This window comes from Schizosaccharomyces cryophilus, assembly GCF_000004155.1.
Source record: "Schizosaccharomyces cryophilus OY26 unplaced genomic scaffold supercont4.7, whole genome shotgun sequence".
Classification (NCBI taxonomy): Eukaryota; Fungi; Ascomycota; class Schizosaccharomycetes; order Schizosaccharomycetales; family Schizosaccharomycetaceae; genus Schizosaccharomyces; species Schizosaccharomyces cryophilus.
In genome coordinates this window covers 146,800-172,418 of record NW_013185630.1, presented here as the reverse complement: position 1 = coordinate 172,418, position 25,619 = coordinate 146,800, and the positions used below count along the sequence as shown (strand labels likewise).

The 25,619-nt window shown below is 37.7% G+C and overlaps 14 protein-coding genes across 14 annotated transcripts; 7 read left to right on the top strand and 7 right to left on the bottom strand.

Annotated features, from left to right (window-relative positions):
• The first annotated feature begins 400 nt into the window (after window positions 1–400).
• SPOG_03276 (plasma membrane protein) lies at window positions 401–2,177 on the top strand. The gene has a single exon (XM_013169689.1). It carries the CDS (start codon window positions 1,040–1,042, stop codon window positions 1,877–1,879), a length of 840 nt encoding a protein of 279 aa, XP_013025143.1. The 5' UTR covers window positions 401–1,039; the 3' UTR covers window positions 1,880–2,177.
• Window positions 2,178–2,295: 118 nt separating this feature from the next.
• Window positions 2,296–5,990, top strand: SPOG_03275 (U3 snoRNP-associated protein Utp13). Its single transcript, XM_013169688.1, has 2 exons — window positions 2,296–2,398; window positions 2,438–5,990. The coding sequence occupies exons 1-2, from the start codon at window positions 2,373–2,375 to the stop codon at window positions 4,746–4,748; spliced, it is 2,337 nt and encodes a 778-aa protein (XP_013025142.1). The 5' UTR covers window positions 2,296–2,372; the 3' UTR covers window positions 4,749–5,990.
• On the bottom strand, window positions 4,080–6,728 carry SPOG_03274 (DUF2009 protein). The gene is made up of 2 exons (XM_013169687.1): window positions 6,530–6,728; window positions 4,080–6,242 (listed from the first exon to the last, which is right to left on the bottom strand). Exons 1-2 carry the CDS (start codon window positions 6,634–6,636, stop codon window positions 4,937–4,939), a joined length of 1,413 nt encoding a protein of 470 aa, XP_013025141.1. The 5' UTR covers window positions 6,637–6,728; the 3' UTR covers window positions 4,080–4,936.
• SPOG_03273 (sorting nexin Snx12) lies at window positions 6,670–10,759 on the top strand. The gene has a single exon (XM_013169686.1). The coding sequence runs from the start codon at window positions 7,102–7,104 to the stop codon at window positions 10,117–10,119; it is 3,018 nt and encodes a 1,005-aa protein (XP_013025140.1). The 5' UTR covers window positions 6,670–7,101; the 3' UTR covers window positions 10,120–10,759.
• Window positions 10,760–10,812: 53 nt separating this feature from the next.
• SPOG_03272 (uncharacterized protein) lies at window positions 10,813–13,151 on the top strand. The gene has a single exon (XM_013169685.1). It carries the CDS (start codon window positions 11,662–11,664, stop codon window positions 12,151–12,153), a length of 492 nt encoding a protein of 163 aa, XP_013025139.1. The 5' UTR covers window positions 10,813–11,661; the 3' UTR covers window positions 12,154–13,151.
• SPOG_05766 (uncharacterized protein) lies at window positions 11,281–11,601 on the bottom strand (the record flags this gene model as incomplete). Its single annotated transcript, XM_013170009.1, has 1 exon — window positions 11,281–11,601. The coding sequence occupies one exon, from the start codon at window positions 11,599–11,601 to the stop codon at window positions 11,281–11,283; it is 321 nt and encodes a 106-aa protein (XP_013025463.1).
• On the bottom strand, window positions 11,992–13,136 carry SPOG_03271 (U4/U6 X U5 tri-snRNP complex subunit Dim1). The gene is made up of 5 exons (XM_013169684.1): window positions 13,041–13,136; window positions 12,968–12,993; window positions 12,864–12,904; window positions 12,704–12,814; window positions 11,992–12,628 (listed from the first exon to the last, which is right to left on the bottom strand). The coding sequence occupies exons 1-5, from the start codon at window positions 13,073–13,075 to the stop codon at window positions 12,413–12,415; spliced, it is 429 nt and encodes a 142-aa protein (XP_013025138.1). The 5' UTR covers window positions 13,076–13,136; the 3' UTR covers window positions 11,992–12,412.
• Window positions 13,152–13,234: 83 nt separating the features above from the next.
• Window positions 13,235–15,576, bottom strand: SPOG_03270 (pig-B). The gene has a single exon (XM_013169683.1). The coding sequence runs from the start codon at window positions 15,083–15,085 to the stop codon at window positions 13,544–13,546; it is 1,542 nt and encodes a 513-aa protein (XP_013025137.1). The 5' UTR covers window positions 15,086–15,576; the 3' UTR covers window positions 13,235–13,543.
• On the top strand, window positions 14,966–16,210 carry SPOG_03269 (ubiquinone binding protein Coq10). The gene has a single exon (XM_013169682.1). The coding sequence runs from the start codon at window positions 15,084–15,086 to the stop codon at window positions 15,603–15,605; it is 522 nt and encodes a 173-aa protein (XP_013025136.1). The 5' UTR covers window positions 14,966–15,083; the 3' UTR covers window positions 15,606–16,210.
• A 494-nt stretch (window positions 16,211–16,704) lies between these two features.
• SPOG_03268 (sorting nexin Atg20) lies at window positions 16,705–18,933 on the top strand. The gene is made up of 3 exons (XM_013169681.1): window positions 16,705–16,870; window positions 16,950–17,058; window positions 17,166–18,933. Exons 1-3 carry the CDS (start codon window positions 16,712–16,714, stop codon window positions 18,518–18,520), a joined length of 1,623 nt encoding a protein of 540 aa, XP_013025135.1. The 5' UTR covers window positions 16,705–16,711; the 3' UTR covers window positions 18,521–18,933.
• SPOG_03267 (TIM23 translocase complex subunit Tim23) lies at window positions 18,810–20,121 on the bottom strand. Its single transcript, XM_013169680.1, has one exon. It carries the CDS (start codon window positions 19,998–20,000, stop codon window positions 19,368–19,370), a length of 633 nt encoding a protein of 210 aa, XP_013025134.1. The 5' UTR covers window positions 20,001–20,121; the 3' UTR covers window positions 18,810–19,367.
• Window positions 20,122–20,156: 35 nt separating this feature from the next.
• SPOG_03266 (cytochrome b5) lies at window positions 20,157–21,868 on the bottom strand. Its single transcript, XM_013169679.1, has 4 exons — window positions 21,601–21,868; window positions 21,143–21,234; window positions 21,018–21,091; window positions 20,157–20,885 (listed from the first exon to the last, which is right to left on the bottom strand). The coding sequence occupies exons 1-4, from the start codon at window positions 21,746–21,748 to the stop codon at window positions 20,810–20,812; spliced, it is 390 nt and encodes a 129-aa protein (XP_013025133.1). The 5' UTR covers window positions 21,749–21,868; the 3' UTR covers window positions 20,157–20,809.
• Window positions 21,869–21,882: 14 nt separating this feature from the next.
• On the top strand, window positions 21,883–24,409 carry SPOG_03265 (ribosomal protein subunit L31). The gene has a single exon (XM_013169678.1). The coding sequence runs from the start codon at window positions 22,152–22,154 to the stop codon at window positions 22,497–22,499; it is 348 nt and encodes a 115-aa protein (XP_013025132.1). The 5' UTR covers window positions 21,883–22,151; the 3' UTR covers window positions 22,500–24,409.
• Window positions 22,487–25,604, bottom strand: SPOG_03264 (ubiquitin carboxy terminal hydrolase Ubp1). The gene is made up of 3 exons (XM_013169677.1): window positions 25,160–25,604; window positions 22,820–24,954; window positions 22,487–22,763 (listed from the first exon to the last, which is right to left on the bottom strand). The coding sequence occupies exons 1-3, from the start codon at window positions 25,477–25,479 to the stop codon at window positions 22,684–22,686; spliced, it is 2,535 nt and encodes an 844-aa protein (XP_013025131.1). The 5' UTR covers window positions 25,480–25,604; the 3' UTR covers window positions 22,487–22,683.
• Window positions 25,605–25,619: the final 15 nt, after the last annotated feature.

The window sequence follows — 25,619 nt, the reverse complement described above, 5'->3', positions numbered from 1 at the left end:
TTATCACCGATTGTAGTTGTGAATTAGCTATGAAGAAACTGATAATCATTTGCATGAAGAATTGATTGTTAACACCCAATTACATATATATGCCTTCATCATATCATCAGGAAAGGAAAGCACAGAGTATGTAGTTTGTAGTGTTTAAGCCTTCCCTTTAATATTTTAGGGACCAGTCTAAACCAAATATAATATATGAGTTATTATGGAAGTCGTACTTACAAATCGTGATTCTCGCAGTTCTAAATAGCATGTACCTCTCGTATAATAGTTGTTTGCTTTTACTTTACCTTTTCTTTGTTTACTCGAAACATGGTTAGGTGACAGTTGTGGTAACGATTATGAGGACAATATTACAAGAGGATTTACCTAACTTCGAAGATCCAACCCCCCCGGGGTAGCCTGACAAGTTTCCCCGGGGTAGCCTGACAAGTTATGATATCATTTACGTAAAGAGTTTATGAAGGATGTTTATAAACGTTACTTTAGCCAAACACCAGGTGGAAAGTGCAACAAGAGGGTATACCGTAAGATTTGCGTTTTTCGCGTATTTTAAAAAAATTAAGAAAAATCTATTCGAATATAAGACCAGGAACTATTTAATAAATATAATACTTATTATTAATCAACGGATTATCCCGAGTGTTTACATACATAATATACAAAATACGCGATTAAAGACACGAGCTCTTAAGAGCAAAGTCAGTCTTTTGATATCTCTTTCATTGTTAGTGTCTATTCTTACAATAAGATACTCCTTCGTTCGATTCTAGTCAGGTAAATCCTGTCGCATCTGGAAGTTTTGATCACCAACTTTTCAAGTACATTTATTTACCTGGCAATCCGTTACATTCTTGCTACGCAACTTGTTACTCTGTGAATAAACATCAAGCAGTGTGGAAACGGAATTTTTTTACTGTTAATTAATAGTATCCACATTGTTGTGTGATTCCCATCTTTTATACTCAAGATACATTTTGATTTTTTTGATAATTTCATCTTTAATACTTTAATTATTCCTTTATTTGTGAACGACAAGATGGTTGAACGTATTCATACTACACCTAGTCGTCCCCGCTACTGGGCTTATCTTTTATTTTTACTACCCCTTGTTTGCTTTTTAATGTGGACAATTGGGTTAATTGTCCTTTTGGGTCTTTGGAGTGCTCAAGACAAATGGCATACGCCTGGTGAACCTGATCCCGTATATATCAGTGATATGGGTGCGTATACCAAAGGATTTTTCATTCCCATGTGCGTAATAACAGGTGTTTCTTATTTATTTACTTTTATCGCCATTCGCCTGTGCAGACAATGGCGATTTCTATATCCTACCTCTGCCAAGATAGAGACCTTCCTTGGTTGGTTTGCAGTGCTGACGAGTGCTGCTTGTGCCGCTTGTTTAATCTCTCTGGCAATTCGTGATGATGTACATCACGATAGCGTTCACTGGAAATTCACCGCTGCTTTTGTAGTATTGGCTTTTGTTTCTGCCGCTAGCAATATTTTTGAATGGCTCTCTGCTTATCGCCATTATCGCTTTAGTAAGTTGTTAGCTTTCTCGTTTTATGCAAAGTTTATAATTATCGTCACGGCTATTGTTTGCGCCATCGCGTTTGCTGGTCTGCGCCATTACGAAGATCGTTCTCGATCTTCTAGATTTGAGTGGGTTGTTGGATTTTTATGGGCTCTCTATATTTCTCTTTTGTGTCTGGACGTGCTTCCAGCTATTTATCATGAACGTTATCCGAAGGATTCGGGTGACTTGGAGAAGGGTGTTCGTGGTAATCAAGAACCAGAGACTACTTACGCTCCTCCTGTCGAGCCCCCAGCGGCTGCGACACGAGAGACTGAGCATGCTGATCCCTCTCAGCCTTAAGTCGACTTTGAAGTTTCTTCAAATTCGTCTGCTAATCAAGGGTAATCTAATTCACCAATTAAAAAACAACCCTCAGGAATGCACTGCGCTGTTCCTGTTGTGACAACAGCCGTTTGGAGTCTGGTAAAAAATTACTTATGACAAGACAAGTTACTTGTCTTTCCTTATCCGTATCCGTATATCATTTAATTCACCTTACCTTCGATTGGTTTGTCACGAATGATAATTTTGGTAAAAAAACAACAGCACTTTTTCTTTCTCATCTAATATGTTATTCATATCAACTGTTTATAACCTCAAAATGAAATTTGTTTCTGATTATTTTCATATTTCATTGATCTTTATAGTAAGTTACGTATAACGAAATGAAAAGCACTTCGTTGGAATAAGGCAGTACGTTAGCTTGTATTAAGACAGAAATATTTAACACACTTGAACGCGAAACTTCCGTAGATATGCAGAAAGCAACTTTGTCTTTTACCCATATCGCTTTATGGCACCAATTGCAGAAAGGACTCGGTAAGTTGATTAAAAGCAAGAAGATTACTAATGCAACAGATTTGGTCTTAAAAGGAGCATTGAGCCCATTTATAGCGGTGGCCCTATTGGCTTCGCTTCTAATGAAAAAATCCTAGTCACCAGTTTAGGTGATCGGATTATGGGTAGCAATGGGGAGACTGGTGAAAAAATTTTTTCTATTAATAAGGATGAAGATGATTACGTTACTTCGATGATTATGACAAGTGATGGAAGCAAGTTGGTTGTTGCTTTTAGATCGCGCTTGGTTACAATATATGAAGTACCTTCAGGAAGACGCTTAAAGTCGTTTAAAGCTCATGAAACACAAGTAATTACTATGACCATTGACCCGACAAACAGCGTCTTGGCTACGGGTGGTGCTGAAGGCCTTGTAAAGGTGTGGGATTTAGCAGGTGGATACACGACACACGTTTTACGTGGTCATGGCGGCATCATCAGTGCTCTTCGCTTTGGAAAGTATCAAGAAAAATGGGTGCTGGCAAGTGGTGCCGACGATACTCGAGTACGACTTTGGGATTTAAATACCAGTCGGTCAATTGCTACATTCGAAGGTCATAGCAGTGTGATTCGAGGCCTTACATTCGATGAGTCTGGGTCGTTTTTATTGAGTGGCTCACGAGACAAGACAGTGCAAGTTTGGGATCTGAAAAAGCGTTCTGCTATTCGCACTATCCCTGTAATGCATGGCGTGGAATCCCTTGGATGGGTCAATCATCCTGGGAAAAATGAGAAAGTACTATATACGGCTGGTGAGGGGAACATAATTTTAGCCTGGAATTGGAAAACTGGAGCTCGTTTCAATCCCGATGTTCAGATTATTCCTAATGAAAACAATGCGATTATCCAGGTTATTTCTATGGATGATAATTCACTTCTGACTGTGCATTCCGATTTGAGCTTGCTTGTACAGAGCTTATCAATTGAAGAAGGTTTTTTGGTTCAAAAGAAGCTTCATGGATCTTTCGATGAAGTCATTGACTGTGCTTGGATTGGCGACGATCATTTGGCAATTGCATCCAATACTGAATATATTGATATTATTTCCGCTGATGGCACACAAGTTTATGGTGTTTTAGCAGGTCATACCGATATTGTTCTCGCAATGCACGCTTCTGAAGATGGCGTTTGGTTAGCAACTGGTGCTAAAGATAATACTACACGACTGTGGAATCTAGATGTTGAAAATAATAAATTTACTTGTGTACGTGTGTTTACAGGTCATACGGCTAGCGTGACAGCTGTGGCTTTGGGTCCCTTGGACGCACATGGTTTCCCCTCATATCTTGTATCCGCCTCTCAAGATCGCACTTTGAAGCGTTATGATCTAGGTTCTTCTTTGACTAATTCCGAAAGTCAGAATAGAGCTATCTGGACCATTAAAGCGCATGACCGCGATATAAATGCTGTTCAAGTATCTGCTGATGGACGTATCGTTGCTACTGTTAGTCAGGACAAATTAATCAAGTTATGGGATTCATCTCTTGGTGAAGTTATCGGAGTTTTGCGTGGTCATCGTAGAGGTGTGTGGGCCTGCGTATTCAATCCCCATAGCCGTCAATTAGCTAGTGGTAGCGGTGATCGAACAGTTCGTGTATGGAGTATTGATGAGCAACAATGTCTTCATACATTAGAAGGACATACCGGTGCTGTCTTAAAGCTGGCTTATATATCAAGGGGCACACAACTTATTAGTGCTGCCGCCGACGGTCTTGTAAAGGTTTGGTCCATAGCCTCGGGTGAATGCGTCGCAACATTGGATAACCATGAGGACAGAGTTTGGGCTGTAGCAGTTCGTGATGATGGTGCTCGCATCGTATCTGGTGGTGCCGATGCTGTCGTAAGTGTTTGGCAAGATGTCACAGAAGAGCATGCTGCTGAGGAAGCTGAGGAACTCGAACGTCGTGTCGAGGCCGAACAATCACTGGCTAATTACGAAAAGGCTGAAGATTGGCGGAATGCTATTGCGTTGGCATTGTCATTGGATAGACCTCTCGGTTTACTACGCCTTTTTGAACGAGTCATGAATTCTCCACATCAAAAAGGAAGTATTACAGGTAACGCCGACGTGGATAAGGTGGTATCAGATTTGAGTGATAATCAGTTAACAATTTTATTTCAACGCATCCGTGATTGGAATGTTAATAACAAAACTAGCATGGTTGCACAGAGGCTGCTACATCTACTTCTACACGCTTACCCCCCTAAACATCTTTTGGAAATTCCGGGAATAAAAGGAATTTTTGATAGCATGTTTCCATATACCCAGCGTCATCTTTCAAGGATTAATGATTTGTTGGAAGAATCCTATATTGTTGATTATGTTATGTAAATTAAAACCGAACACTTTAATTTGAGGTTAGTACTTTCGGTACTTAACTATTTTTCAAAGGTCAATTTTCAGCTATTGATTATTTTCTATGTTTCAAAATCGGGTTAAATAAAATTTGGGTCTATATTTTTGGAAAACTTGCAACCAATAGCAATTGTAGCTTTTCTGGAGGGTAAGGGTAGTAGAAATTAAATACCTTCAAAATTTAGGAACCCAGACATGAGAAGGATACGGTAATACTTTTTCTTAGAAATCTCGTTTGTCCAATTCCAAGCGCTGGTTAACCGGCCGTCAATACAACTTCCAGCGTCGTACCAATTGTCAGCACCACGTCCATCGAATGCATGTTTGAAAAAATCCAGTAGTAAAGTCTGCTGCAGACCTCTAATGCTTCCATATTCTTCTTCAATGTATTGTACCAAGAAGGGATCTCTCAAATATTCCAGTTGTTGTAATACCTTTACAAGAGGTGTTAAGATGTGAGGGACTTGGCGGTATTTGTCGATGAACATTAAAGCGTTAGGTACGGCACGATCACCTAAATGTACAACGGAGCTACCTATCCAAGGCAATTCCTGCTCATGCTGTACTCCGGACAATATTCTATTAACCGTCGTACGGAGCAAAGGGCACGCCTGAACGCGGTTCAAACCTTGTCCAGTATCAGAAATGAAATATCTCGTATCTTTGTCAACAAGGGATGCATCGCTTTGAAGCCATAGCAAAAACATTTGGTCCATCATACAAGACCAAAATTGCAAGCTTTGGTCAACATAAGAAAATTGCGTTCGGTGATCATGTGTTAGACGGGCACCATTCATAAAACCAATTTTCAAGTTTCCACCTTTCTTTGAATCTTGTGGTGAAAAGAATTCATACAAATAAGATCGCATTTTTTCAACAGGAACCCGATTAGCCAACAGAAATGACTCATGATCTGCTAATGAAACCAGACAGTCTTCCAAAATTCTCTTTTTTCCATCATTCCCCTTTGCGTATTTTTTGAGCAAAACATCACTGCTTTTTTTTCGTTCCTCATTTATTTTGGACCGTAAGGAGGTACCAGCATAGGGATCTATTTGTTGGAGAGCAGTGTCTAGAAGCTGCTTTTCAGAAAGAATATCTAGCAAACCATTCTCTTCTAAAACACGAAAAACGGTTTTTACAGGGATGTAAAAGTCAAAGCCCATTTGCATACGGACATCAGGTATCATGGAATCTTGGCACATGTACATCATAGCGCCATAAGTAGTACGCATTTTTTCGGGGTTCATGATTTTATAACGTCGACCTATTTCAAATATCGATTTGAAGAAATCTGCGTTCGTGGCATGGTCCTTTCCTTGCAGTAAACTTCGACCAAGTTTTACGTCCATTGCAACAATTAAGCCTGTCAAAATGCTGCACATTTCCGATAGATAAGTCACCATCAATTTTGTCCTTGATGTATAGGATATAATATCGACATGATCGGTATACTCAATAACATTTAGCCTGAATGTTAGATGAATTCACAGAAGATAAAGAAAGAAAAGGAAATGGAACAGTAAGTCTTTATTGATTGAAAACATATGTTAGACAATCTTTTGGTTAAATCCTCTGCCGAATGCCTCAAGAAGCCCATAGCAAAGCAAAGCAAAGGAAAATTTGAGATCCAATAGAGAATGATATAGCTATACAAGCTCGTTTGAAATTACCAAATAATATTTTATCTAAAGATTTTGTGGATGTGATTCTTTTCGCTCACAACCTTTTCTGTCTCTTACGGTAATTTTACTTACGCTGCTTCTAATAAACCCAGAATACGACGTTCATCTTCGCTTAAACGTACAGGAACAAATTTTGATTTTTCGACCCAGCTTTTTGTGAATAATCCGGTTTTTGACATGGTGGTATTAATCGAGTAGTGCAGCGTAAGTGCATACACTTCACCAAAAACTTAGAATCCACAATTCTTTATTTTCGGTGATTAAAGTTGTGGTACAAAGTTCTCTTAAACAACGTTTGCATATTTATTTTTTATTACTACCGTCCATCATCAATTCTATCGATTTGCTGAAGATCGCGCATGTTGACTTGTGATTTTCGTAACGCTTTGAATCCAAATTGCTTTCTTTGAAAGAAGAAATTATTTTTCTTACTTTGGATAGAGAATTGGATCCTGTAGGAGGTTAATCGACTCTACACGGTTTCATATATTAAACCTTTGAAAGTCGACAAGGATTTTTCTTGGTAATCTACTTCTTAATCTTCTTTTCTTAGTTAAGTATTTACCGCTCTTTTCTGTTAGACATGCTATACTTTGTTATGATAAGTCTCTAAATCGTTAGTTCTGTTAATCGTGTCCATACTTATGTCCCATAACCTAAAGATTTATTTTCTTTTTGCTCTTTGCAGTTTTTTTATTTGGGTATTTTTTCGGAGTTTTGTCATAAAAATTGTCTACTTATGGGCGACTGGTTATTTTATTTGGTTTCATTTGCATTCAAAGCATCTCGGTACCTTCACTTCAATCAATTCGGCTGAGCCATTTCTCGTGGATCCTACAGTTTTTCGGAAACGGAGTCAAAATCTACTAAAATCGAGATTCCTACTGAGGCAAGCTTTATGTCCAGGATATCCAGAGATTTCAGAAGAAATAGAGTTCATCCTGGAAATTTTCATGGAAAAATACGTGAAAAAATGGTCATCTCTAATTATTGGCGAACCTACCATTCCTAATAGTATTGAGGATCATTTTCGAAAATGTATTCATACCCTATTTTTGAGTGTTGAGACGGTTGACTTTGCAGATGTTCTCATTAAGAAAATCTTACCACTGCTTACAAAGCACCTGCGTCTTTTTATCGAAGCAGAGCAACTCGTTGTTGGCCACAAGGCTGTTTCTTTTACTGACCATTCTGAGCTTTCAAAAGAAATAGCTGCGAAATATAATAATGGATCATTACATAAAGCTATTCTTTTGTCGGGAAATCCGATGGTTGCTCAAAAAAAGTATTTGAGAAATTGGACCATCCAGGTTTTATCAATAATACTCCCTAATTACTACCAAACAAGCCCTCTAGTAATCTCATTAATTACGGAAATAATAATTAATGCTGCGCTTCTTCCGTTAATATCCTACGTTTCTGACCCCGATTTCTTCAATTACTTGATTATTCAAGGTAGTGGAAGTATTATAGAACGACGCAGAAAGATACGTCGCTTAAAGCATGCTATACGCAAGTTGTCTTCAAATTCTCAAATTGGGGCACGCAGGCTAGGACTCAAAGATAGCCAACATGCTTTCGACCAATATATTAGGGAAATCCGTCGTATTTCTAATATTTCTGATGCAAGGCGTTTGCGATCCGAGTTGTTAGTGCAAAGGCGACAATTAGATCAACACACCCCCTTTAGTTCTGAGCTTCAACAATATCATGAACGTTTACGAGTTGCTATAAATACAACTGAAAAAAGAATATCCGTTCTTTCTGGATTCCCTTTTCAAAGGAGGCAGTCTGCCCTCGTTGAACAAGCTCAGTCTTTGCAGCAAATATTGTCTGATTCCGCAGCAGTTTCATGCTTCTTGGAATTTATGGAACGTAGGCATAGGTCCCATTTACTTCATTTCTGGCTTGTAGTGGAAGGATTAAAAGAATCACAAGATGATCCTTTGAATGCACACATAATGGCTCCTTTTTCTGATATTTTTTCAGATTATACTGATTTTACAGCCATTGCTAAATCTTATATAAAAAGAAATGAGAATCCCTTTGAAATACCAGATTCCTTGGTGAATTCTGTGTACTCTTTCATTAGCCAACCCGAAAATAATCTCTCGTCTGAACTTTGGATTGAGGCCAGGAATGCTATGCTGGCCGCTCAGGAGCATGTTTTTAATATCATGCATAATGACGATTACTTGGAATTTGTAAATAGTGATATATATTATCGCTTTCTTGCTCAAGACGTTATTTCAGACCAGAAGTCATTAACATCATCCACTGCATACAGTCCTATAAACGATACTCTAGATAATCCTCCAAATTCTTCCAGACAAGCTTCGATAAAAAGCATATCTTCTTCTTCAAAATCTTTCAATTCTTCTGCATCAGTTCCATTGTCCATGCCTTCCTTGAGAAAGGATACTACTTTGAACGATGTGGATTTAGAAGACACAATTAGTAGTGATGAAGAAGAGGTGCTTTTTGCTTCCCCGGGTGATCTTCAGTTATCTGAGGCGATTGAAGAACTTCACGCGGACATCCAAGAGTTTGAAAACCAACTTCACGCCTTGAGCACAATGATGAAGAAAGCCGAATTAATCTCAGATCAAAAACAGTTTAAAAGTCTGTCTAAAAGCTATCAAGCTATAGAAAAGGCCGTAAATCGAAAAAAAAGACAAGTGGATCAATATTTGTCACAAGAAGAAGACAGTAAATTGTATAATCGTTCCAGGGTTTCCATTGATTCTTATAAACTTTGTAAGGATGAGAACGAACAAGAATATGCTGTCTATACGATTCGTATTGAACGCCTGGAGGGAGATATAATAAGGTCAGGTTGGATGGTCGCTAGAAGATATCGAGAATTTGCTGAATTGCATAAGCAATTGAAGCAAATGTTTCCACAAGTACGCTCGCTTAAATTTCCCAATAAAACCGTTATCCCTTCAATAACTAAGTCGATTTTGGAATATAGAAAAACGGCCCTTGAAGAATACTCGCAAGCTATTTTTCAGATGCCTGACGTTTGCGATAGCAAAATTTTAAGAATGTTTCTATCTCAACAGAACGTTACTGCACCTCAAATGTTCAATCCAAAGATAGTCGGTGAAAGATGGAAGCGCTCGTTGGAGACACTGGGTTTTGAAGTAAACGGTTCGTTTAAATTGTCACAAGCCGATAGTACATCCTCTTTTTCAGCTCCTATATGTGAATTTTTGATTGAGCTCTTTTCACCAAATAATGATATAAAGCAACAGTGGATGCCGAAAAAAGCATATATTTCCATTCTAGAACAACTATTCGGAGGTGCTCTGGAAAAACGTATACGAACACAAATGCATCAGTGGGTCAATCAAGAGCGAATATATCAGAAAGTCCACCAGCTTCGACATGAATTAAGTGGAATCAAGAAACCTGGACGATCGGCAGCTGGGTCTAGTCGTGCTCGTAAACCAGCTTATGCTGATCGAAATCAACTGAAAGCTGAGGCTGGTATCATGCTTGCATCTATGTTTCCTGGATATACGCCTGACATAGCCGTTAAAAGAATTTTCCGAATCTTACAAAACCAAACACTTAATGCACATATAATTTATACCTTGCTAGATGAAGCACTGGAAGGTTTAAAGCAGCATAAAGAGGATTCAGCAACAAAACCATAGCTTACGAGCTTTCTCCCGACTCCTTCCGGTTTAATAATCATCGTACTAATTTGCTACGCTTAATATTTGCTCTAATCGTGATCAATTTACAGATTTTAATATTGAAACTTATCTTCTTAACATTTATGATGCCCTATTTCAATCGGTAGCGACGCTGGATTGCACCAGGACATAGACCTGATAATTATTTGTAGATTTTGGCCTGAAAATAAGAGCCATATTAATCTTCATTCGCCTACAGTTTGTAATCTACTAGCCTTTTTCGTTTACTGGGGTGTAGACCAACAGCTATATTAGACTAGGTACAGCGCAAAAGGACCGTGAAGCATTCAACATCCAGTGTTCCAAACCCCGTTTGGTGCCTTAACATATAAATAGTAAATTTACAAGCGATTAATTAGGGAATGACATGTATGCGACCACTCCTTTACTCTGGCTTCTGTTCAATTGACGATGAAAGGCAGTGAATGCAAGACTCTTGACATGAAGTTTTAATTTGTAATGATATCTTTATTTCTTCTACTCTAATGGGATCAACTTTAAACGATTGATCTTTTAGGAAATTCTAAACAGAAGAATTGATCTGGGAAGTTGAATTTTGAATTTTTAAAAATTCGTTAATAAGTAACACGAGTAACACTGCTAAATAGTAGTGGATAACATTTCAATCAATTGAATCGAATTGGAATAGAATGTAAAACATATTAATAGTAGTATTAAAATTGTAGGTCAAAAGATCTACTGGGTCAGTAGGAGGATAATGACTCAATCTTCAAAAAGCATTGTAATTGAGTCGCTGAAGACAAATGTCGTGAAGGATGCTAAACGGATGTACAATTAACAATGATTTCGTAACAAGCTGAGAGGAAAATTTACTCTGCTCCAAAATTTTCAACTCAAGCATTGAGTTATACAGGAGAACCTGCTCACAGGTATGGTAGGAAAAGCTCCGCGACGATGGCTGTATTAGATACTTTGTTTGATTGGCAAGTAGTCTTCAAGTAGGATTGTAGTTAGGAACAATCAACAAGACTTGGTAGTCTTACAAGTAGACGGGACCACGAGCATTGATTTGCATTGTGAGAGCTTGGGTCTCTCTTTCCGATCGTCTTAGAGTATTCCGGGAGCCATTGGATTTCCTAAGGCGTTGATTTTTGCTTGTTATAATTGCCGTTCCCTATCTTGCCTTTCCTTCTCTTTTCTTGGTAAGCGTGAAGAACGGTTTTGGTTAAACATAGAAATAAAAGATATGAACCATATAACATAGGAAATAAAATGAAACAATGCGACGGGACCAAATTTCTTATGGTATTTCAAGGTTAATGACAGCACTACATTAACAAAGCATATGAACGCAAGACAGCAAATATGCATAAACACCTTAGAATGATAGTTTACTATCTCTTGGCTGACTTTCTCGTATGTATCACCTGAATCATCTTCAGGGCGTCGATAATCGTACACAATTTGAGGCTGAAACATGTTGAATCCACAATTTTTGATGAGGATTCGCTGTGAAGTTTCAATGGAAAGCGAAGGAGGATGATATTCGACGTCAGTCGGAAGGGAGAAGATGGATGGCATTCAAGGCAGCCTATTCCATTCAAAGTTACCACCATCTTTTTTTTTATATCTTTAAGAATGAGTCAACCTGAAGAGGCTTTTGAGGAAACTGCTCCTTTAGCATCTGAAATCCCTCCTCAGTATGAAGAGGAATCAAGCAAATGTCTTTGGCAAAGTTTACGAAACAGAGAAATTTCTTTTCGCGTTCTATTAGGGACTTTCCTTCTCACCTATACTTTTGTCTTTTTCATTCTTTTTCTTGTGTACTTTATTAATATTTTGGTAGATGATAATAAAAGAGAAATTAGTGAAGGTATCCCATATTACTTTACATCTATTTCTTGTTCGATACTTGGCCTTGTCTGCTTTATTTTTATTTGTGTTTACTCTCGACCTGTTGTTGTCAAGGTTGAAATGGGTTCGATTCCCATGGAAGATTTGTCACGAAAAAATGATACAACGAAAAGGTAGCTTTACCCACATTTGAAGTATAACCCAATCAAAAAGTTATTTCTTCCTGAATATCAGATATTCTAAGGATGCCTCCTCAAGTTTCCTTCCAGTAGGTGAATATTAACAAAAAAGGAATTCTACGGAAAACTGTGCAAATTCTATCTGACAAGCGAAGCGGCATGCCTACTGAACACGAATGGTTATAAAAATACAAGGAGCTTCTTAGTGAATTCAACATTTGAGTTCCTTGGGCGTTGAGAAGCTTTCATTTTATCGTCTAATAACGATGTCGTGTGGAATAGTCTTTAGGTGAAATAACAAGACCTTTTCCTTTTCTAGCTCCTCTAAAAACCGTTTCAATAATATCAATCATTTCCTGTTTATCTTCCAAAGCCCAATTGATTTTGTTGTTATTACCGGTACCCAGATCAATCATCATATGCTTATTTCGGTAGAAAAACATAATCGTAGTCCTATCATAAAGTTCGTACATCTTTAAAACGTTAGTATGGCCGTCTCAACTGTTGGCTGAACCAAATAGACAATGCCTTTGCCTAAAGTCTCATACCTTGTTGAAGTCTGGAACTTCGTCAACGTCAACCAAGTAAAAAACAGCCATATTTATAACCTTTTCTGCAATTCTATAAAGGACTTCATCTTGTTTCATGCACTCTTCATCCTATTCCAGCTAAATTAGTACACCGGTTTCCCATGATCCTTAGACGTACGTGATCACGACCAAAGCGTATAATTACAAGCCTTTCTTGCTCTTCCAAGATTAATTAGTTAATGAAGCTTAAAAAAAGAATTCAACCAACATGCGTGTTCATACCAGAAAGAATTGCTTGGTCCACATGCCTAATGCACAAGTGTTAGAACGGCATATATAAGTGAAGCTTTCGTACCATCCAGAATGAAGATGAGGAAGAAAATAACTCATCGCGATGTTTCTCAAACTTTTGAACTTTGCTTTTTCGTCAAGAATAGAAATTGAATTAAGGACACTTTGGAATGCATAATTGAGCTTACTGAAGGCATGTTACAATTCGCTACTTTGTTAAAGTGACATGTATCCTAGATTTATACAAAAAATGAATAAAGGGGAATAATCATTGTGTAAAAGAAAGGAAAACAACAAGCATACTTGGATGTTCATGAAGGTTACTTTGTTAATGAAATTAAGGCTCTTCATTTAATAGTTGAGAATTGGAATCGCAATTTCTTCGTTGCTTTCTGGAAAACATGGAGTAGTCGGTATAAACATCAGATTGTAAAAAAAGATGAAAAGAAAGAAAAGAATCTATCTCTATATGAGCGGTGATCCATATAGAATTGAGGAATGAATTGATGTCATAAACATTACATTAGAAGGAAAATAAAAAAATATATTCATATGCGAAATTCGTTATCATTCTTCGTTCAAAGATTGGCTTTGCTTTTTGTAAACAAGTAAATCACCTCGTCGCTCTTCACTTTCTGGAATCCAAGAGTTAAAGTATGTTGCGAATTCTGTGTATAACAGTCCTCTAGTGTTAAAATAGTTCTCGAGTAATGGTAAACGTTCTTGGAAAAAAATCAAGTAGTCTGGAAATGTATCTAGTTGATCTAGATAAGCAGGCATGTCCGAATAAAATCGATCTGTCTCATCCAGAGGGCGCTCAAAAGGTTCGCAAGTAAGGAACCGCCAAGTATGATCTGCGTTTGGAACGTGAATATGGGATTGCCAAGGTGTGGTATGGCAAGGTGCAAGGATAATGCCAGTTTTATTCTGGGAAGCAAGAGAGTGAATCAACGGCATCACGTCTGCAGCTCCTAATTGATGAAAACGGCAAAGAACAATTGCAACACCAATATGTACAGCGCTGATGAAAAGAAAACCACGGCGTATCCATTTGGAAGACACGGAAGCCAATGCATTCCCAATAGCGGAGAGAAGTATAGGAGATAAAGGGTACACAAAACGAAATTCTTTATGGGAAATAAAGGAGTAGGGAAGTAAAACAAATCCAACGGCAAGAACAGCTTGCAAGTCCAACGACAGTAAGAGGAAAATAAGATACCCTCCACAAATTAGTGGTATAGCTTGTGAAAGATAATAATGCGAGGAATTTACCCCATACAGGGAAGAGAGTCCTGATGTGACATTAAAGTTAAAGAAAGAAAAAATAGGAAATACGAAATGGCCGTAAACATATCGGTCTACTAAGACATTTAAAACAAGAATCATGCCTATGACCGTAAGGGTAGCTGGAAGATGATACAACACTTCGAAAAATAAGAGACGCACTCTTGAAAATATTTTGCTAGGGCTAAGAAAAGATTCTCTTGGTGATTTCGTCCACAGCAAAACAGGAACTACCCAAACAAGTAAATTGGTGGGTCGAATGAGAAAAGCAATTCCAATAAAAGTTAAAAACCGTAAAAAAGATCGAAATCGTAGATTTGGATTATCGATGGCATTGGTTCGAATTTGAGATGAATACTTCAAATATTTCTGCCATTCCCAAAGAGCAAGAGCTGTCAGCGGTGTTTCTAAAGAATTGGCAAAAGTTCGAACACCGACATACGCATTAAAGAATGAGAATAAGGAACAAGCAAGGGTCCATTGTGCAGCTCTTCTCCCATAGCGATTTAGGGCAAACTGATAAGTAGCATAATCCAGAATAGCAGCAAAGGTTCCTTGTAGGATTCGAGGAGCACCTACCATAATTGTGTAATTGGAATCCCATCCTAGTAATTTTAAAAAGCGGTACAAGAGCGCAAAAACAAGGGGATGCAGACCAGAACGAATGTACTTTCTCCATTCCCAAGTTAAAAATCCATATCCAAACACTAAATGATGAGCGACCTCCAGAGACTGGTAAAACTCATCGGGTTGAAAAAACGTCTTTACCCACAACGCATTCCACCATCGAAAAGCAAATACCACAAACCACATCCAAGTCTGCATGGCGTTTCGAGGTACGTTGCAATGTTTTGAGTGCTTTCGAGCATCCAAGCTGATGCCGTACAAACCTTCGTTCTTGTTTCGGCTGATTAGTGATATTGATGAGTATGAGCGGTTTGTACCGTTCTGTCAGAAGTCAAAAGTTACGAGCAGAGATCTTACAACAGGACTGCCAAATAAAGCGGATTTAACAATTGGTTTTGGGAATTTTTGTGAGACTTTTGATAGTCGAGTGGTTTGTGATCCAGTTGCGAGAACCGTCCTAGCAGATGCTTCTCATCACCAGTTGTTTCAACATCTAAAAACAAACTGGGAAATTGTGGAGGCTTCTAAAGGAAGAGTGCGAGTAGACTTGGAGGTGGATTTTGAATTTACAAACAAGCTTCATAGTGTCGTGAGCAAACTGACAGGTTCCACGGTAGCTACAGAAATTATCAAAGGATTTGTGAATCAAGCAAAACAAAAGTATGAACTTGAACAATCAAAGAAACCACTCGTAGATGATGCTTCCAGTGACCTATGAAATTGGCTGATTAGGAATCCTATACTATAAGATATCGATACTTTCATCCGAACAGAAAATGGAGTTACTGATTGAACGAACGAAAAGCTGTAGCTTATAACAGGTGTATTTACAAAAACGGATTCTTCTTATCCTCAAAATCCAACTCAACAAATCTACGAACTGTCTACATATTTCTAAGTTGAATCGGCAACAATTTTGAATGTTTTTTTTTTTTGATGGATTTGCTAAAAGTTTTGGATACCTCTGGTGATTCTATTTCATGACTTTTTCATACTCTCCATTCTGTATAAAGTGGAAGCTTTCCTGTACTACGTGTGAATGTTCTTACATATTGTGACTGGAAACATGATGCTATGATTATAGAGTAGCGACAAGAGTACTAGCTTCAACATACCTTAGTTAATGAATTGCTTTCAAGTCTCTCTTTTGATATCAAAACCTATGTTGATGTTTGACTAAAGGGAAATTGTGGAGATGAATCCATTGATAGGTTACTTTCAATTTTTTTATCTTTTAATAATGTCTTAGATGAATATAATTCAATGACCATTTTCCAATTTCTATTCGATGGTCATTAACAAGTCTCTATGCTCAGTAGGAACATCAATAACTTTCATAATAGATATGAGCGTCTAACAGAGTACGAAATAAAAGGAATAAAATTGTTTTAATCCTTTAATTGAAAATACACAATGCAGCAGGTTTGCAAATAAAAACCAACCAAAATACAGACACCCTAAACATAAACTTTCTTCATGGATTATTTGAGTTTGAAAAAATGAAATATATATTTCGCTCTTTTTATTTTATTTTATTATCTTGTATCTTGTTTGTTTTTTAAAATCAACGGTTTTTTTACATTCATGAATATTGAGATAAACAAACAAAACAGTAAGCAAACAAGTAACAACCGAGTCACTGTGCTCCAGGATTTCAGTCGTTACGTCAACGTGGTGGTCCCTTGTACAAACGAACCCCCTCATATCAGTAGAATAGCGATGCGCTCCATTCTACCGGAATCATTTAGTGCTATCCACTAATATTCGCTATCTCCATATTTATAGGGAATCAGAGACCTGTCGATAACCAACCAAATATCTGTTATGAATGTAATAAAAGAAGGAATATATAAAGAAAGATCATCGTTAGACTCACCTGAAACTTCCGAAGGATTGGATAGGAAGGCCGATATTCAGATTGCGATTGTCAGCACCGTGACATCTTCAGATGGATCATATGTGGAATACGAAATTTCGCACCATGTACGTTGTATAAATGAATTTTTCAATTTGAAAATTGAATTGCTTGAGGATGAATTGCTAATACATGCGATTGCTATAGAAGCGATCTGTTTGGAGACGGTATTCAGATTTCGAGTCTTTGGTAAAGTTAATGCATCGACGATATCCAGCAGCAATTGTGCCACCAATTCCAGGAAAGCAATCTTTATGTAAGTGATGAATGAGCAGAAGCTGTTCATGGACTGTTTTTTTCCAAGTTCACTTGCTAACGAAGGGTTTATGGGCTCTGTTGTGAGCCCAAAAGCCTTAAATACAGTAAGTTATGCAAAACATCCTAGAAAAGCAAAAAATGATGCCGATTTTTTGAACTTTCGCTCCCGTATGCTTGAGCTTTTTCTTCGTCAATGTTTGTTACATCCATTGCTTCGTGTCGACTCTGACTTTGACAAATTTATCAATTCCAGCATTTCGTGGCACGTTATAATATCCTCTATGAATTTATCAAAAGATTCTGGTATCGATCCTCTTCGCTTGCCTCCGATTGGTACTGAACCAGACCCCTTTGCGCACTTACGTTCTTCTATGCCTTTAGTAATGTCTAATACAGTAAGTCCCCCGTCTTCTAGAAGTAGAAAACCAGCAGAAGTTTCTACTCAATCAGTTCGCCCTACCAGCAACCCTTCCACCACCTCTTCTACGGACGGACCTGTCTATCCCGACTCCGAAGACGAATTTAAACTTCCACCTACATCTAGCGAGTTACTTTTAACACATGACTCAGACGATAATACTTCTTCTGCTTCTGTCCAGGAACCCTCCCCCTACCTTCCATCAGCTATTGACGGACTTTCCGTAACTTCAAATCCCAAAGACACGACCCGCCCTGAATTTAAAGACTTAACATCATATACCAATGAGGTGATATTGTGTCGAAAGTTTTTGCATCACAACCTTAGTCCTTCCATTCATTCTACTTTAAGTGGAATTTCTAAAATGGAATCATCTCTCTCCAAATTAGGATCTGCTTTTCATTCCCTAACTGCTTTAAACGAAATCCATTTGGCAAACCATCTTCAGGTAATTGCTAATGCATTTGAATTTAGCGGAATGTATGCGAAAGCTTTGGAACAAGAGTTTAATTCCTCTGTGTACGAAAAACTAATTCAGTCGATGCAGCTGGCTCGTTCAGCTGTTAGGGCTCTCAAATACAAGAATTTAAAAATCCAGCAAAGAGAATTTTTACAGGATCAACTAGTTCATTCAAACTCTATTGATCCAGTAGATTCATCGTCTCCCTCTGCTTATCCATCTAATCGGTTAAACTCGATTCAACGCGCCGTGGTATCACAAGCAAAAAAGGGATACACAATTTTTGGAAGACTACAGAATGCAATTTATGACTTTGTTGATGGAGAAACATCAATTAGTAAGGAAACGTTGCAAGAGCATAGAACAACTATTGAAAACCAATTGACCGCTGCGAACTGGGATTGCCAAATAATAAATAAACTTATAGATGAAGAGTTAGAATACTATAAGGTTTGTCAGAGCACTCAACTAAAAGAGATTGTGAATGCAGTTCATGCTTCCTTTTCAAAATGGGCGCAGTCAAATCTCCATCGATGGTTACGGACAAGAGAAGAACTAGAAGAATTGTCAAGAGGTATGTGACAGCTCGTCCTTTTTGATCGTTTGTTCATGAATATCACCGCATATATCTATTTAATGTCAGTTATGATTTACGATGATGACTTTTTTTTTTTTTCTTCAATCTTTTTAATACCTGTTTGCCATGTATATTATTTATAGTTTATTTTTTCCAATAAGCTTTTTTTTTTGTTTCATTAAAAACTTTGCAATTCTTCGTAGCATCTCGCGAAAAAAAATTGGATTGTTTGAAGCTGGAGTTCTCATGTTTTCGCCTACTATTATTGAATATGGTCAAAGATTACGCATAATTGCATGTACAGAAGATGTGGAATGAATTTAGTAGTAAAGGTGAATATACTTTGGGAATTTTATTGATGATAAAGACATGCATAGTTCCCAAAAAGGTAAAAATAAGGATCAAGTAGAGAGTAAAGATGGTTTATATTTTTGTGGGCGATCATTAAGCAAAAAAGCAAGGTAAAGCTGTATATTATCGCATCCATTGACCAAAAAACGTTGGAAAGAATGTAAATGGTCCGCCAAACGGGACTAGACTAGACTTTACTTTCTTGCAATATCGATTTCTCTCGTATTATATTTAAAAAGTAAGTAAGTAGAAACAAGGTGGAAAACCAGCATCCAAGAAGATAGGCTGAAACCAATTAAGAAATTAGAATCAAATGTGATACAAACAAGAGAGATTTCTTATTTTATTTTTGTTGTTGTCAAAAAAACCAAGGTAAAAAAAGTACAAAGATGAAACAATGCAGTTCAATTTACGGTAAAAGAGATGAAAAAAAGGAAATTCTCATAACTTGTAAGAAGAAATTACACGCAAACCACGAGGAATTATAAACAAAAATCATAGTCAGTCCTTCTTGCTCGTCAAAGCTTTCTTGGCAAAAGCCCAAACACCAGCTGCAGAAGCCACCAAGGTACTACTGATGGCCATTGCACGTACACCACGAGTGGACTTGAACAGAGCACCAGTTAAGGCACCAGCAGCAACACTATTTTCCCAGCTATGCTTTTGGCGTTTGTAACCGATGAAGGAATTAATTCCGTTGTACACAATGGCGAGCACACCAAGAGAGTTTCCGACAAAGGGACCACGACGTGTGACACCGTTCAAAACACCGTTCAAACGAAGTCTAGAGGAAGAGATGTCTCTGGTTTTCTTTAGGCCTTCATTCAAACCCCATACGCCACCAACCGCTAAGCCGGTCAAATACGATGTACCGGTTCCGTAGCAAAGATCGTCTTGCCAACCACGAGAAGGGATTGCCATACTATCACCAGGCAAAGCACTCAAAGCATCTTCTTCAATAAGCAAATAATCCAAAGGCTTGTCTAATTCCGCCAAAGGATGAAGCTTTGCAGGATCAAACTCTGATTGAGAGAGGATATCCGAGGCAGAGGATCCCGGGGAGGCTTCATTTTCAGAAGATTTTACCTGAGTATCTTGATTTTCTTTTTTCTCTCTTGTAAATAACCAAGACATGTTCAGTTTTGTGATTTGGACCTACAAAAAAGATGTTGGTTGTCAGTCGGTGAATACCGCCTCTTAGGCGTGCTAGGGACTTAGGGCCAGTTTCATTTGATGAATAATTTTGATAATTTCTACTCATAAAAACCCTTTTTTTAAGAAAAAAAATTTACAATTGATATTCTATATAATACTTCCCTTTTTCATACCAAAGAGAATAATGATCGAAGTAAAAATGTAGATTTTATAGCGTCTTTCGTCTGCTTGTTTTGCGGTTCTTTTCTTCAAAAACACATTTTCAAGAACTGCTTTCAAATAAGAAAACGAAAAGATGGCAAAGAGCGAAGACAAAGCTCAGACACTGTTCTATGGTAGATACATAATAATAGCTAATATAAGTAAGAGACGAAGGGAGAATGAGACCAAAGTTTACAGATGTTTAAAGACAAGCGAGTGTTATAAAATAATTTAAGATAGGTAAAGTAAATAAAAAGATCGAGAGGATGGGCCTTCGGGATCAGACCCATTCTGAAAGAAAAAGAATTCGTACAGAAAAGCCATCCAAAATAATTCTAAGTGGAAGGAAAAGGGGATCTAGGGATATTCATTGCCAAATAAACACAAACAGATATTTACGAGAAAGGAAAGGAAGCAAAGGTGAGGACAAGAACAATGAATAACGTATGAAAAAAAGAAAATGAAGAGGTATTACCATCAAAGACGAAACTTCAAACCATCAACTTCATCCGTAGCTGGAAAAAAAATTGAGGATTGTTCCTATTTCTTCTTTTTTCTTGAGGTTATGAATTGCATTTCCATGTTGCTTACTTGATAAAATACGTTCGGAAAGCAATGTAAGCACCAATCATAGCAACAACAAAGATCCACATTGCTGGATGACTAGAAGGCAAAAGGTTAGTCAAAGCTTGGCCTAACAGACTTGAATTTTTGTGTCTCAAAGGCAAAGCATCAACTATATCTTTCTAAATTGACTATTCGTTGCTTTGCCTTTGGAGACCTGTGACCACTTACATAGGCTGGGAAGAGTCATAGCACTTGCTGTCAGAGAACGCACCCTTTGTGGGCAATTCGGGACCACCTTCAGTCTAAAGCAAATGTTAGTTAGTAAATGTCCAAATAGGTGTTCTGCAACCAACCTTAACCAACTTGCCGACGTGAAAGTTTTTGAGCATTTCTTGAGCATCTTCCGAGTGACCGACATCCTCAAAAGGACCGCTTGCATCTTGACCTAGAAGCAAAAGAATTAGCAAACAAGAATGACAAGGAATGGGTATAGGTTTCAGCGGAAAGAGCTTCAGCAGGTACAAATACAAAGGGTTCCGCAGGATCCAAGCAAAAATAGATTGGCAATTGAGTCCAAATTATTAGGAGAAAACACTTTTCATGTTACCGTTTTGTATGGTATAAACAACCTTTCGACGCGTCGTCAACTCAAAAAACGCGTTGGTTTCAGTTTTCTCTCCTTTTCCCTACGCGAAAATTACCGAAACAGTATCCTAGTCCTTTCAACTTCGCCCTTGTTTAGCCGCTGATGTTGACCAGACATATAGACTCTTGCTTTCACCTATTTCCTCTTCAGCAATCAATTTCTTACCAGCAAGATCAACCAAGACTTCTTCACCACCAGGGTGGGCCTCAATGAACTTTGTAATGTCAAAGACATTATCCTTGACGACGATCCACAAATCCTCGCGAGTGTTGTGTTTCAACACTTCTTCAACAGAAACGGTCTTTTCAGTCATTTTCTCTCAATTTCTTTCGATTCTTTATGGTCTCTTTACCGTAAACAGTGCCTTAGAAGCAATTGATGTAGGAAATCAACGAGTCGCGGTGCTTCCAATAAGAGGAGCTATATATTCCAATAACGGCTTTTAAGGATTAACACAAAGTGGTCCGATTTACGAGGTCAAAAGTAGTCACGCCTTGGAATTTGCAAGGTGCACCCAGAATACATGATTTAACAACAACCAACCTTTTGCCAGTACTACTACTTTTTCTACTTTTCTTCTTTTATGGTTTGAGAGTTTGAACAGACTGTAGTCTTAAAGAAGTTAATTCACATTTGCAAGATTTTTGATCAAGATCCGTGTATCTTTTTGTCTTTCAGTTTTTTGGTAGATCCGCTGGAATTACGCTTCTTAAAATATGTTTGGCCCTTTTCGCAGTACGCTTGCCCGGTTTGGAGGTTTAGTTAAAAAAGATCCCTGGAGGTTGTCACACAATCGCAAATACCGTCTCCGTCAACGCCTTCGTGCTGTTGATCAAGTGGTCGATGTGCTACGATCTGCTTTGTCAAAACAAGGTCAGTCGGTACGTGCTATCGAAGACTTTGTTGCTACAAATCCAAAAGAATCCGAAATGTCGCCCAAAGACAAGTACACTGTATTCACCAGAAAAACACAAGGTGCCGGCCCTGGTGGATTTCGCAAATCTATTCACAAAGTTCCTAAATGGACCAAAATTACTCATCGCACCAATCCTGAGGGATTTTAATCATTAAATTTTTACGTTTCTTTTATTTCTTCTATTTTGCTAATGATAACTCTTCAACCTTTCTTCTCCTCTTTGTTTTGAAGTCTAGTATGCATTGTTTAATACCTCGTTTATTAATAATATACAAGTCTTTCGTTTACAGGCTTTTTAGAACAGGATCTTTTTTTTCGAATATCCTTACCTCTTATTTTTTTTCTTGGTAAAAGAGCACATATGCCGCAGATGTGACAATGGAATCGTCTCCAACGCTCCTAACGTATGCATCTATAGCACAAACATTAGTAATCTTTTAAGTTTGTACAAACTTTCATTATTCTTACCATCGTAATTTAAAAATTTACCCGTCAATGCATCCTTAGCATACGAGGTATAGTGGCTATTGATCATGTACCCATGATGATTATCAACAGCGTACAAGTCGTATGTATATGATCTTTTCTTAGCTTCTTTCTCCTTTAGGTTTCTTAAAGGACTAATATGTGCTTGCATGTCCAAGTTCATTGTAGGAAAAAGTACATAATCTTTTCTTTTCCGAAGTTTTCGCATCCGGTTTGTGCAACTAAAACGGTTCAAATGTATAATTAAATTTCTTGGTAATTTCCAAATTTCCATTTGTTTGGTAGCCGCCCGGAAATCCTTACAAGATGGACAATACCATGAATCTTCCAACGAAAGCTGTTCAGGCCGGGAAAACTCTTCAAGACAATCATCCAAAGTGATGGAACTCAAATGGTATTGCTGGCCTTCGAAAATCCACTCATTTTTTATAAATGCTTTTTTCTGACTGTCTTCCTTCCATACACACATGATAATCGTCTGGTTATTTAAAAGGACACCTTCTTCGCTTACTGGGGTATATTCATAGCTTTCAAACTCTTTCAATCTATTCCACACATCCACACCAGGTGGAACATTCTGAACACAAATTTGAAACATATCGGGAGTTACAATAATGTCAGCATACTTATGATATAGTTTGCGTACTCTTCTATATAACTCTTCTTTGGAGATATAATTCTGGGAAAAAGAAAGTTGCAGCGGATACCCGAAAGGGTCACAACGTTGAAATGATCCAGGTAATTGAGGACGACTTTTGCAGTGGACAATGGGCGTAATTATCTTCTCTTTTGTAGTTTCATACATGAACAAGCGATCATAAGAATGGATTATTTTGGAGATTTTCTCGTGTTCGTTTAAACACTTATACACCTTTCCATCATAGATATCTACTGCCTTCACCGACTCTGTGCTGTAACCAAACTGTTGCAAGCGCATTACAGCATAACACTTGGCTTCCTGCACAGTGTAGTCAGAAGGAATCTTAATGTCGAACTTTTCGGGGGAATCATGATCTGATATAGGCACAAAATTTACAGTATGTCTCCACTTGGGTAACTTTGGAAGGGGCAGAGTAAGGTACATAAAAGGATCAAAGACCACGGACTTCAAGCAGCAAGTTGAACATTGCAATGTACTTTTGTACATTCCTTGAAATAATTCAACAATGATTGAATCATTCCTTTTGGAATAGGTCTCCCAGCATTCATCTGCCACCTTTTGAACCTGCACCGGATTTTCACTGTACAAGTCCGGTCTTTCAAAATATGGTTTGTTGATAACTCTGTTCAAATCTTCATGTAAACCGTCAAGGAAAAATGCAATGAATTCTTGTGAATCATTTTGACTATAGCCGGCGAAGGATGAATTGAATTCACTAACAATATATTTTAAAGTGAAAGGAGAAAGTGAGGGTCCAGAAACCCCATTATTATTTGCTTGTTTTAAAAGGTTAGCATAAGCAAGAGCAACCTTTCCTTTCATTCCTAAAGGATTGGTGGAATTAATTTCCCCTTTATACCGATCTTGAATAAAATATTCTGAAAGCTCGTAAGTATGAAATAAGCATTGGAGAGCAGAATTCATATAGCAAGTATTTCCAATATTATTTATACCACAGTAACCCCGCTCAACCATACTCTTTGTGTCAACTGTCTGAGGTGAATCCATCAGCCATCCTTGAAATTGAGCGTTTAGAGTTTCAATAATAAGGCATCCTTTCTCCATATTCATCTCAAACATTGTCATGCAGTCGGCAAAATCATTTAAGAGAATAGTTCCCTTAAGGCTTCTGGCATAAGATATTGGTAGAAAACGGTTCGATGGTAATAATCGTTCATTATACCATATACGGTATTTTAAAGATTTTAGTATATGAAAATTGGTACGAACAAATTGAAATAGATCTTTAAGGGTATGACTTCTTGAGAAATGGAATTTATAAGGACCTTCGTAGTGCAGAGTTGGCGGAAGAAATGAGAGTTCTCTGTTTATCGAATCGGCGTAAATGAAGACCGTAGAAAAACTAATGGGGTATACATTCACGAATGGTTGCAAATTGTGTTCTGGTCCAGTGCGTATAACTTTTCGTTCAATCGCGAATCCATGGACTCCAAACCTAAATGAATTGTTAGCAAGATTAAAAAAATGAAGCGTAAACACTTCAAGTCTGGCTCAAATTATAACTGCACAGCACTACCTATTATTTGTTTGTAATTTGTGCAAAGAATGCTATGGTTATAAATAGTACAAGCATGAAAAATGAACCCTTTCAAATATACAAAGCATTTACTAGAGAAAAGTAATCTTTTGAAAGACCTTACCATTGTGCTAGCTTTTGCCAGGCAGAAGAAGATATAATCGTATAGTCAATTGATTCCTCAAGCCCAGGTAAAAGCTGGTGATTTTTATCCAGCAATTTTCTTTGCTCTATTGGTCCAGGGAGATGGCTTTTTCCACTCAAGAAGTCTTTATATGCTTCGAACCATTCGTACTCAATGAGATATGCTGAATCATCGGTTTTCCACTTATCTAGATCGCCCTCTAACGTGGAAACAAAATCTTTAACCAATGTTTCACAAAAAATATCTCTCCAATTTGCTGAATGTTGTAATTCTCCGATATGAGCAGCAGTTGAAGCCATTCTCAACCATGGCTTTTTTTTTTTTTCGTGGCTTCCAACTCTTTTATTAAATTCTAATATTTTAGTGACCTTTTATGCAAAGTATTCTGGTATTTTGAGGGTTTTGGAATGATTCAAGATTTCGTTGAAATAGTAAAGTC

Excerpts from the sequence above, each read along its gene's own strand:
- SPOG_03267 (XM_013169680.1), bottom strand. The coding sequence starts at position 20,000 with ATGTCTTGGTTATTTACAAGAGAGAAAAAAGAAAATCAAGATACTCAG.
- SPOG_03269 (XM_013169682.1), top strand. The coding sequence starts at position 15,084 with ATGGCGTTTCGAGGTACGTTGCAATGTTTTGAGTGCTTTCGAGCATCC.
- SPOG_03276 (XM_013169689.1), top strand. The coding sequence starts at position 1,040 with ATGGTTGAACGTATTCATACTACACCTAGTCGTCCCCGCTACTGGGCT.
- SPOG_03271 (XM_013169684.1), bottom strand. The coding sequence starts at position 13,075 with ATGAGTTATTTTCTTCCTCATCTTCATTCTGGATG. Across the intron at positions 12,994-13,040 it reads CCTCATCTTCATTCTGGATG|GCATGTGGACCAAGCAATTC; the intron begins GTACGAAAGCTT and ends CTTGTGCATTAG. Across the intron at positions 12,905-12,967 it reads GGACCAAGCAATTCTTTCTG|AGCAAGAAAGGCTTGTAATT; the intron begins GTATGAACACGC and ends TAATCTTGGAAG.
- SPOG_03274 (XM_013169687.1), bottom strand. The coding sequence starts at position 6,636 with ATGTCAAAAACCGGATTATTCACAAAAAGCTGGGTCGAAAAATCAAAA. Across the intron at positions 6,243-6,529 it reads CTGGGTTTATTAGAAGCAGC|GCTAAATGTTATTGAGTATA; the intron begins GTAAGTAAAATT and ends TCTAACATTCAG.
- SPOG_03264 (XM_013169677.1), bottom strand. The coding sequence starts at position 25,479 with ATGGCTTCAACTGCTGCTCATATCGGAGAATTACAACATTCAGCAAAT. Across the intron at positions 24,955-25,159 it reads TGGCAAAAGCTAGCACAATG|GTTTGGAGTCCATGGATTCG; the intron begins GTAAGGTCTTTC and ends CAATTCATTTAG. Across the intron at positions 22,764-22,819 it reads TAAATTTTTAAATTACGATG|ATGCATACGTTAGGAGCGTT; the intron begins GTAAGAATAATG and ends TTTGTGCTATAG.
- SPOG_03270 (XM_013169683.1), bottom strand. The coding sequence starts at position 15,085 with ATGCAGACTTGGATGTGGTTTGTGGTATTTGCTTTTCGATGGTGGAAT.
- SPOG_03265 (XM_013169678.1), top strand. The coding sequence starts at position 22,152 with ATGTTTGGCCCTTTTCGCAGTACGCTTGCCCGGTTTGGAGGTTTAGTT.
- SPOG_03275 (XM_013169688.1), top strand. The coding sequence starts at position 2,373 with ATGGCACCAATTGCAGAAAGGACTCG. Across the intron at positions 2,399-2,437 it reads CCAATTGCAGAAAGGACTCG|ATTTGGTCTTAAAAGGAGCA; the intron begins GTAAGTTGATTA and ends CTAATGCAACAG.
- SPOG_03266 (XM_013169679.1), bottom strand. The coding sequence starts at position 21,748 with ATGACTGAAAAGACCGTTTCTGTTGAAGAAGTGTTGAAACACAACACT. Across the intron at positions 21,235-21,600 it reads AGTCTTGGTTGATCTTGCTG|GTCAAGATGCAAGCGGTCCT; the intron begins GTAAGAAATTGA and ends TTTTGCTTCTAG. Across the intron at positions 20,886-21,017 it reads TATGACTCTTCCCAGCCTAT|TCATCCAGCAATGTGGATCT; the intron begins GTAAGTGGTCAC and ends TTTGCCTTCTAG.
- SPOG_03272 (XM_013169685.1), top strand. The coding sequence starts at position 11,662 with ATGATATTCGACGTCAGTCGGAAGGGAGAAGATGGATGGCATTCAAGG.
- SPOG_03273 (XM_013169686.1), top strand. The coding sequence starts at position 7,102 with ATGTCCCATAACCTAAAGATTTATTTTCTTTTTGCTCTTTGCAGTTTT.
- SPOG_03268 (XM_013169681.1), top strand. The coding sequence starts at position 16,712 with ATGAATGTAATAAAAGAAGGAATATATAAAGAAAGATCATCGTTAGAC. Across the intron at positions 16,871-16,949 it reads AATACGAAATTTCGCACCAT|AAGCGATCTGTTTGGAGACG; the intron begins GTACGTTGTATA and ends CGATTGCTATAG. Across the intron at positions 17,059-17,165 it reads TCCAGGAAAGCAATCTTTAT|TAAGTTATGCAAAACATCCT; the intron begins GTAAGTGATGAA and ends CCTTAAATACAG.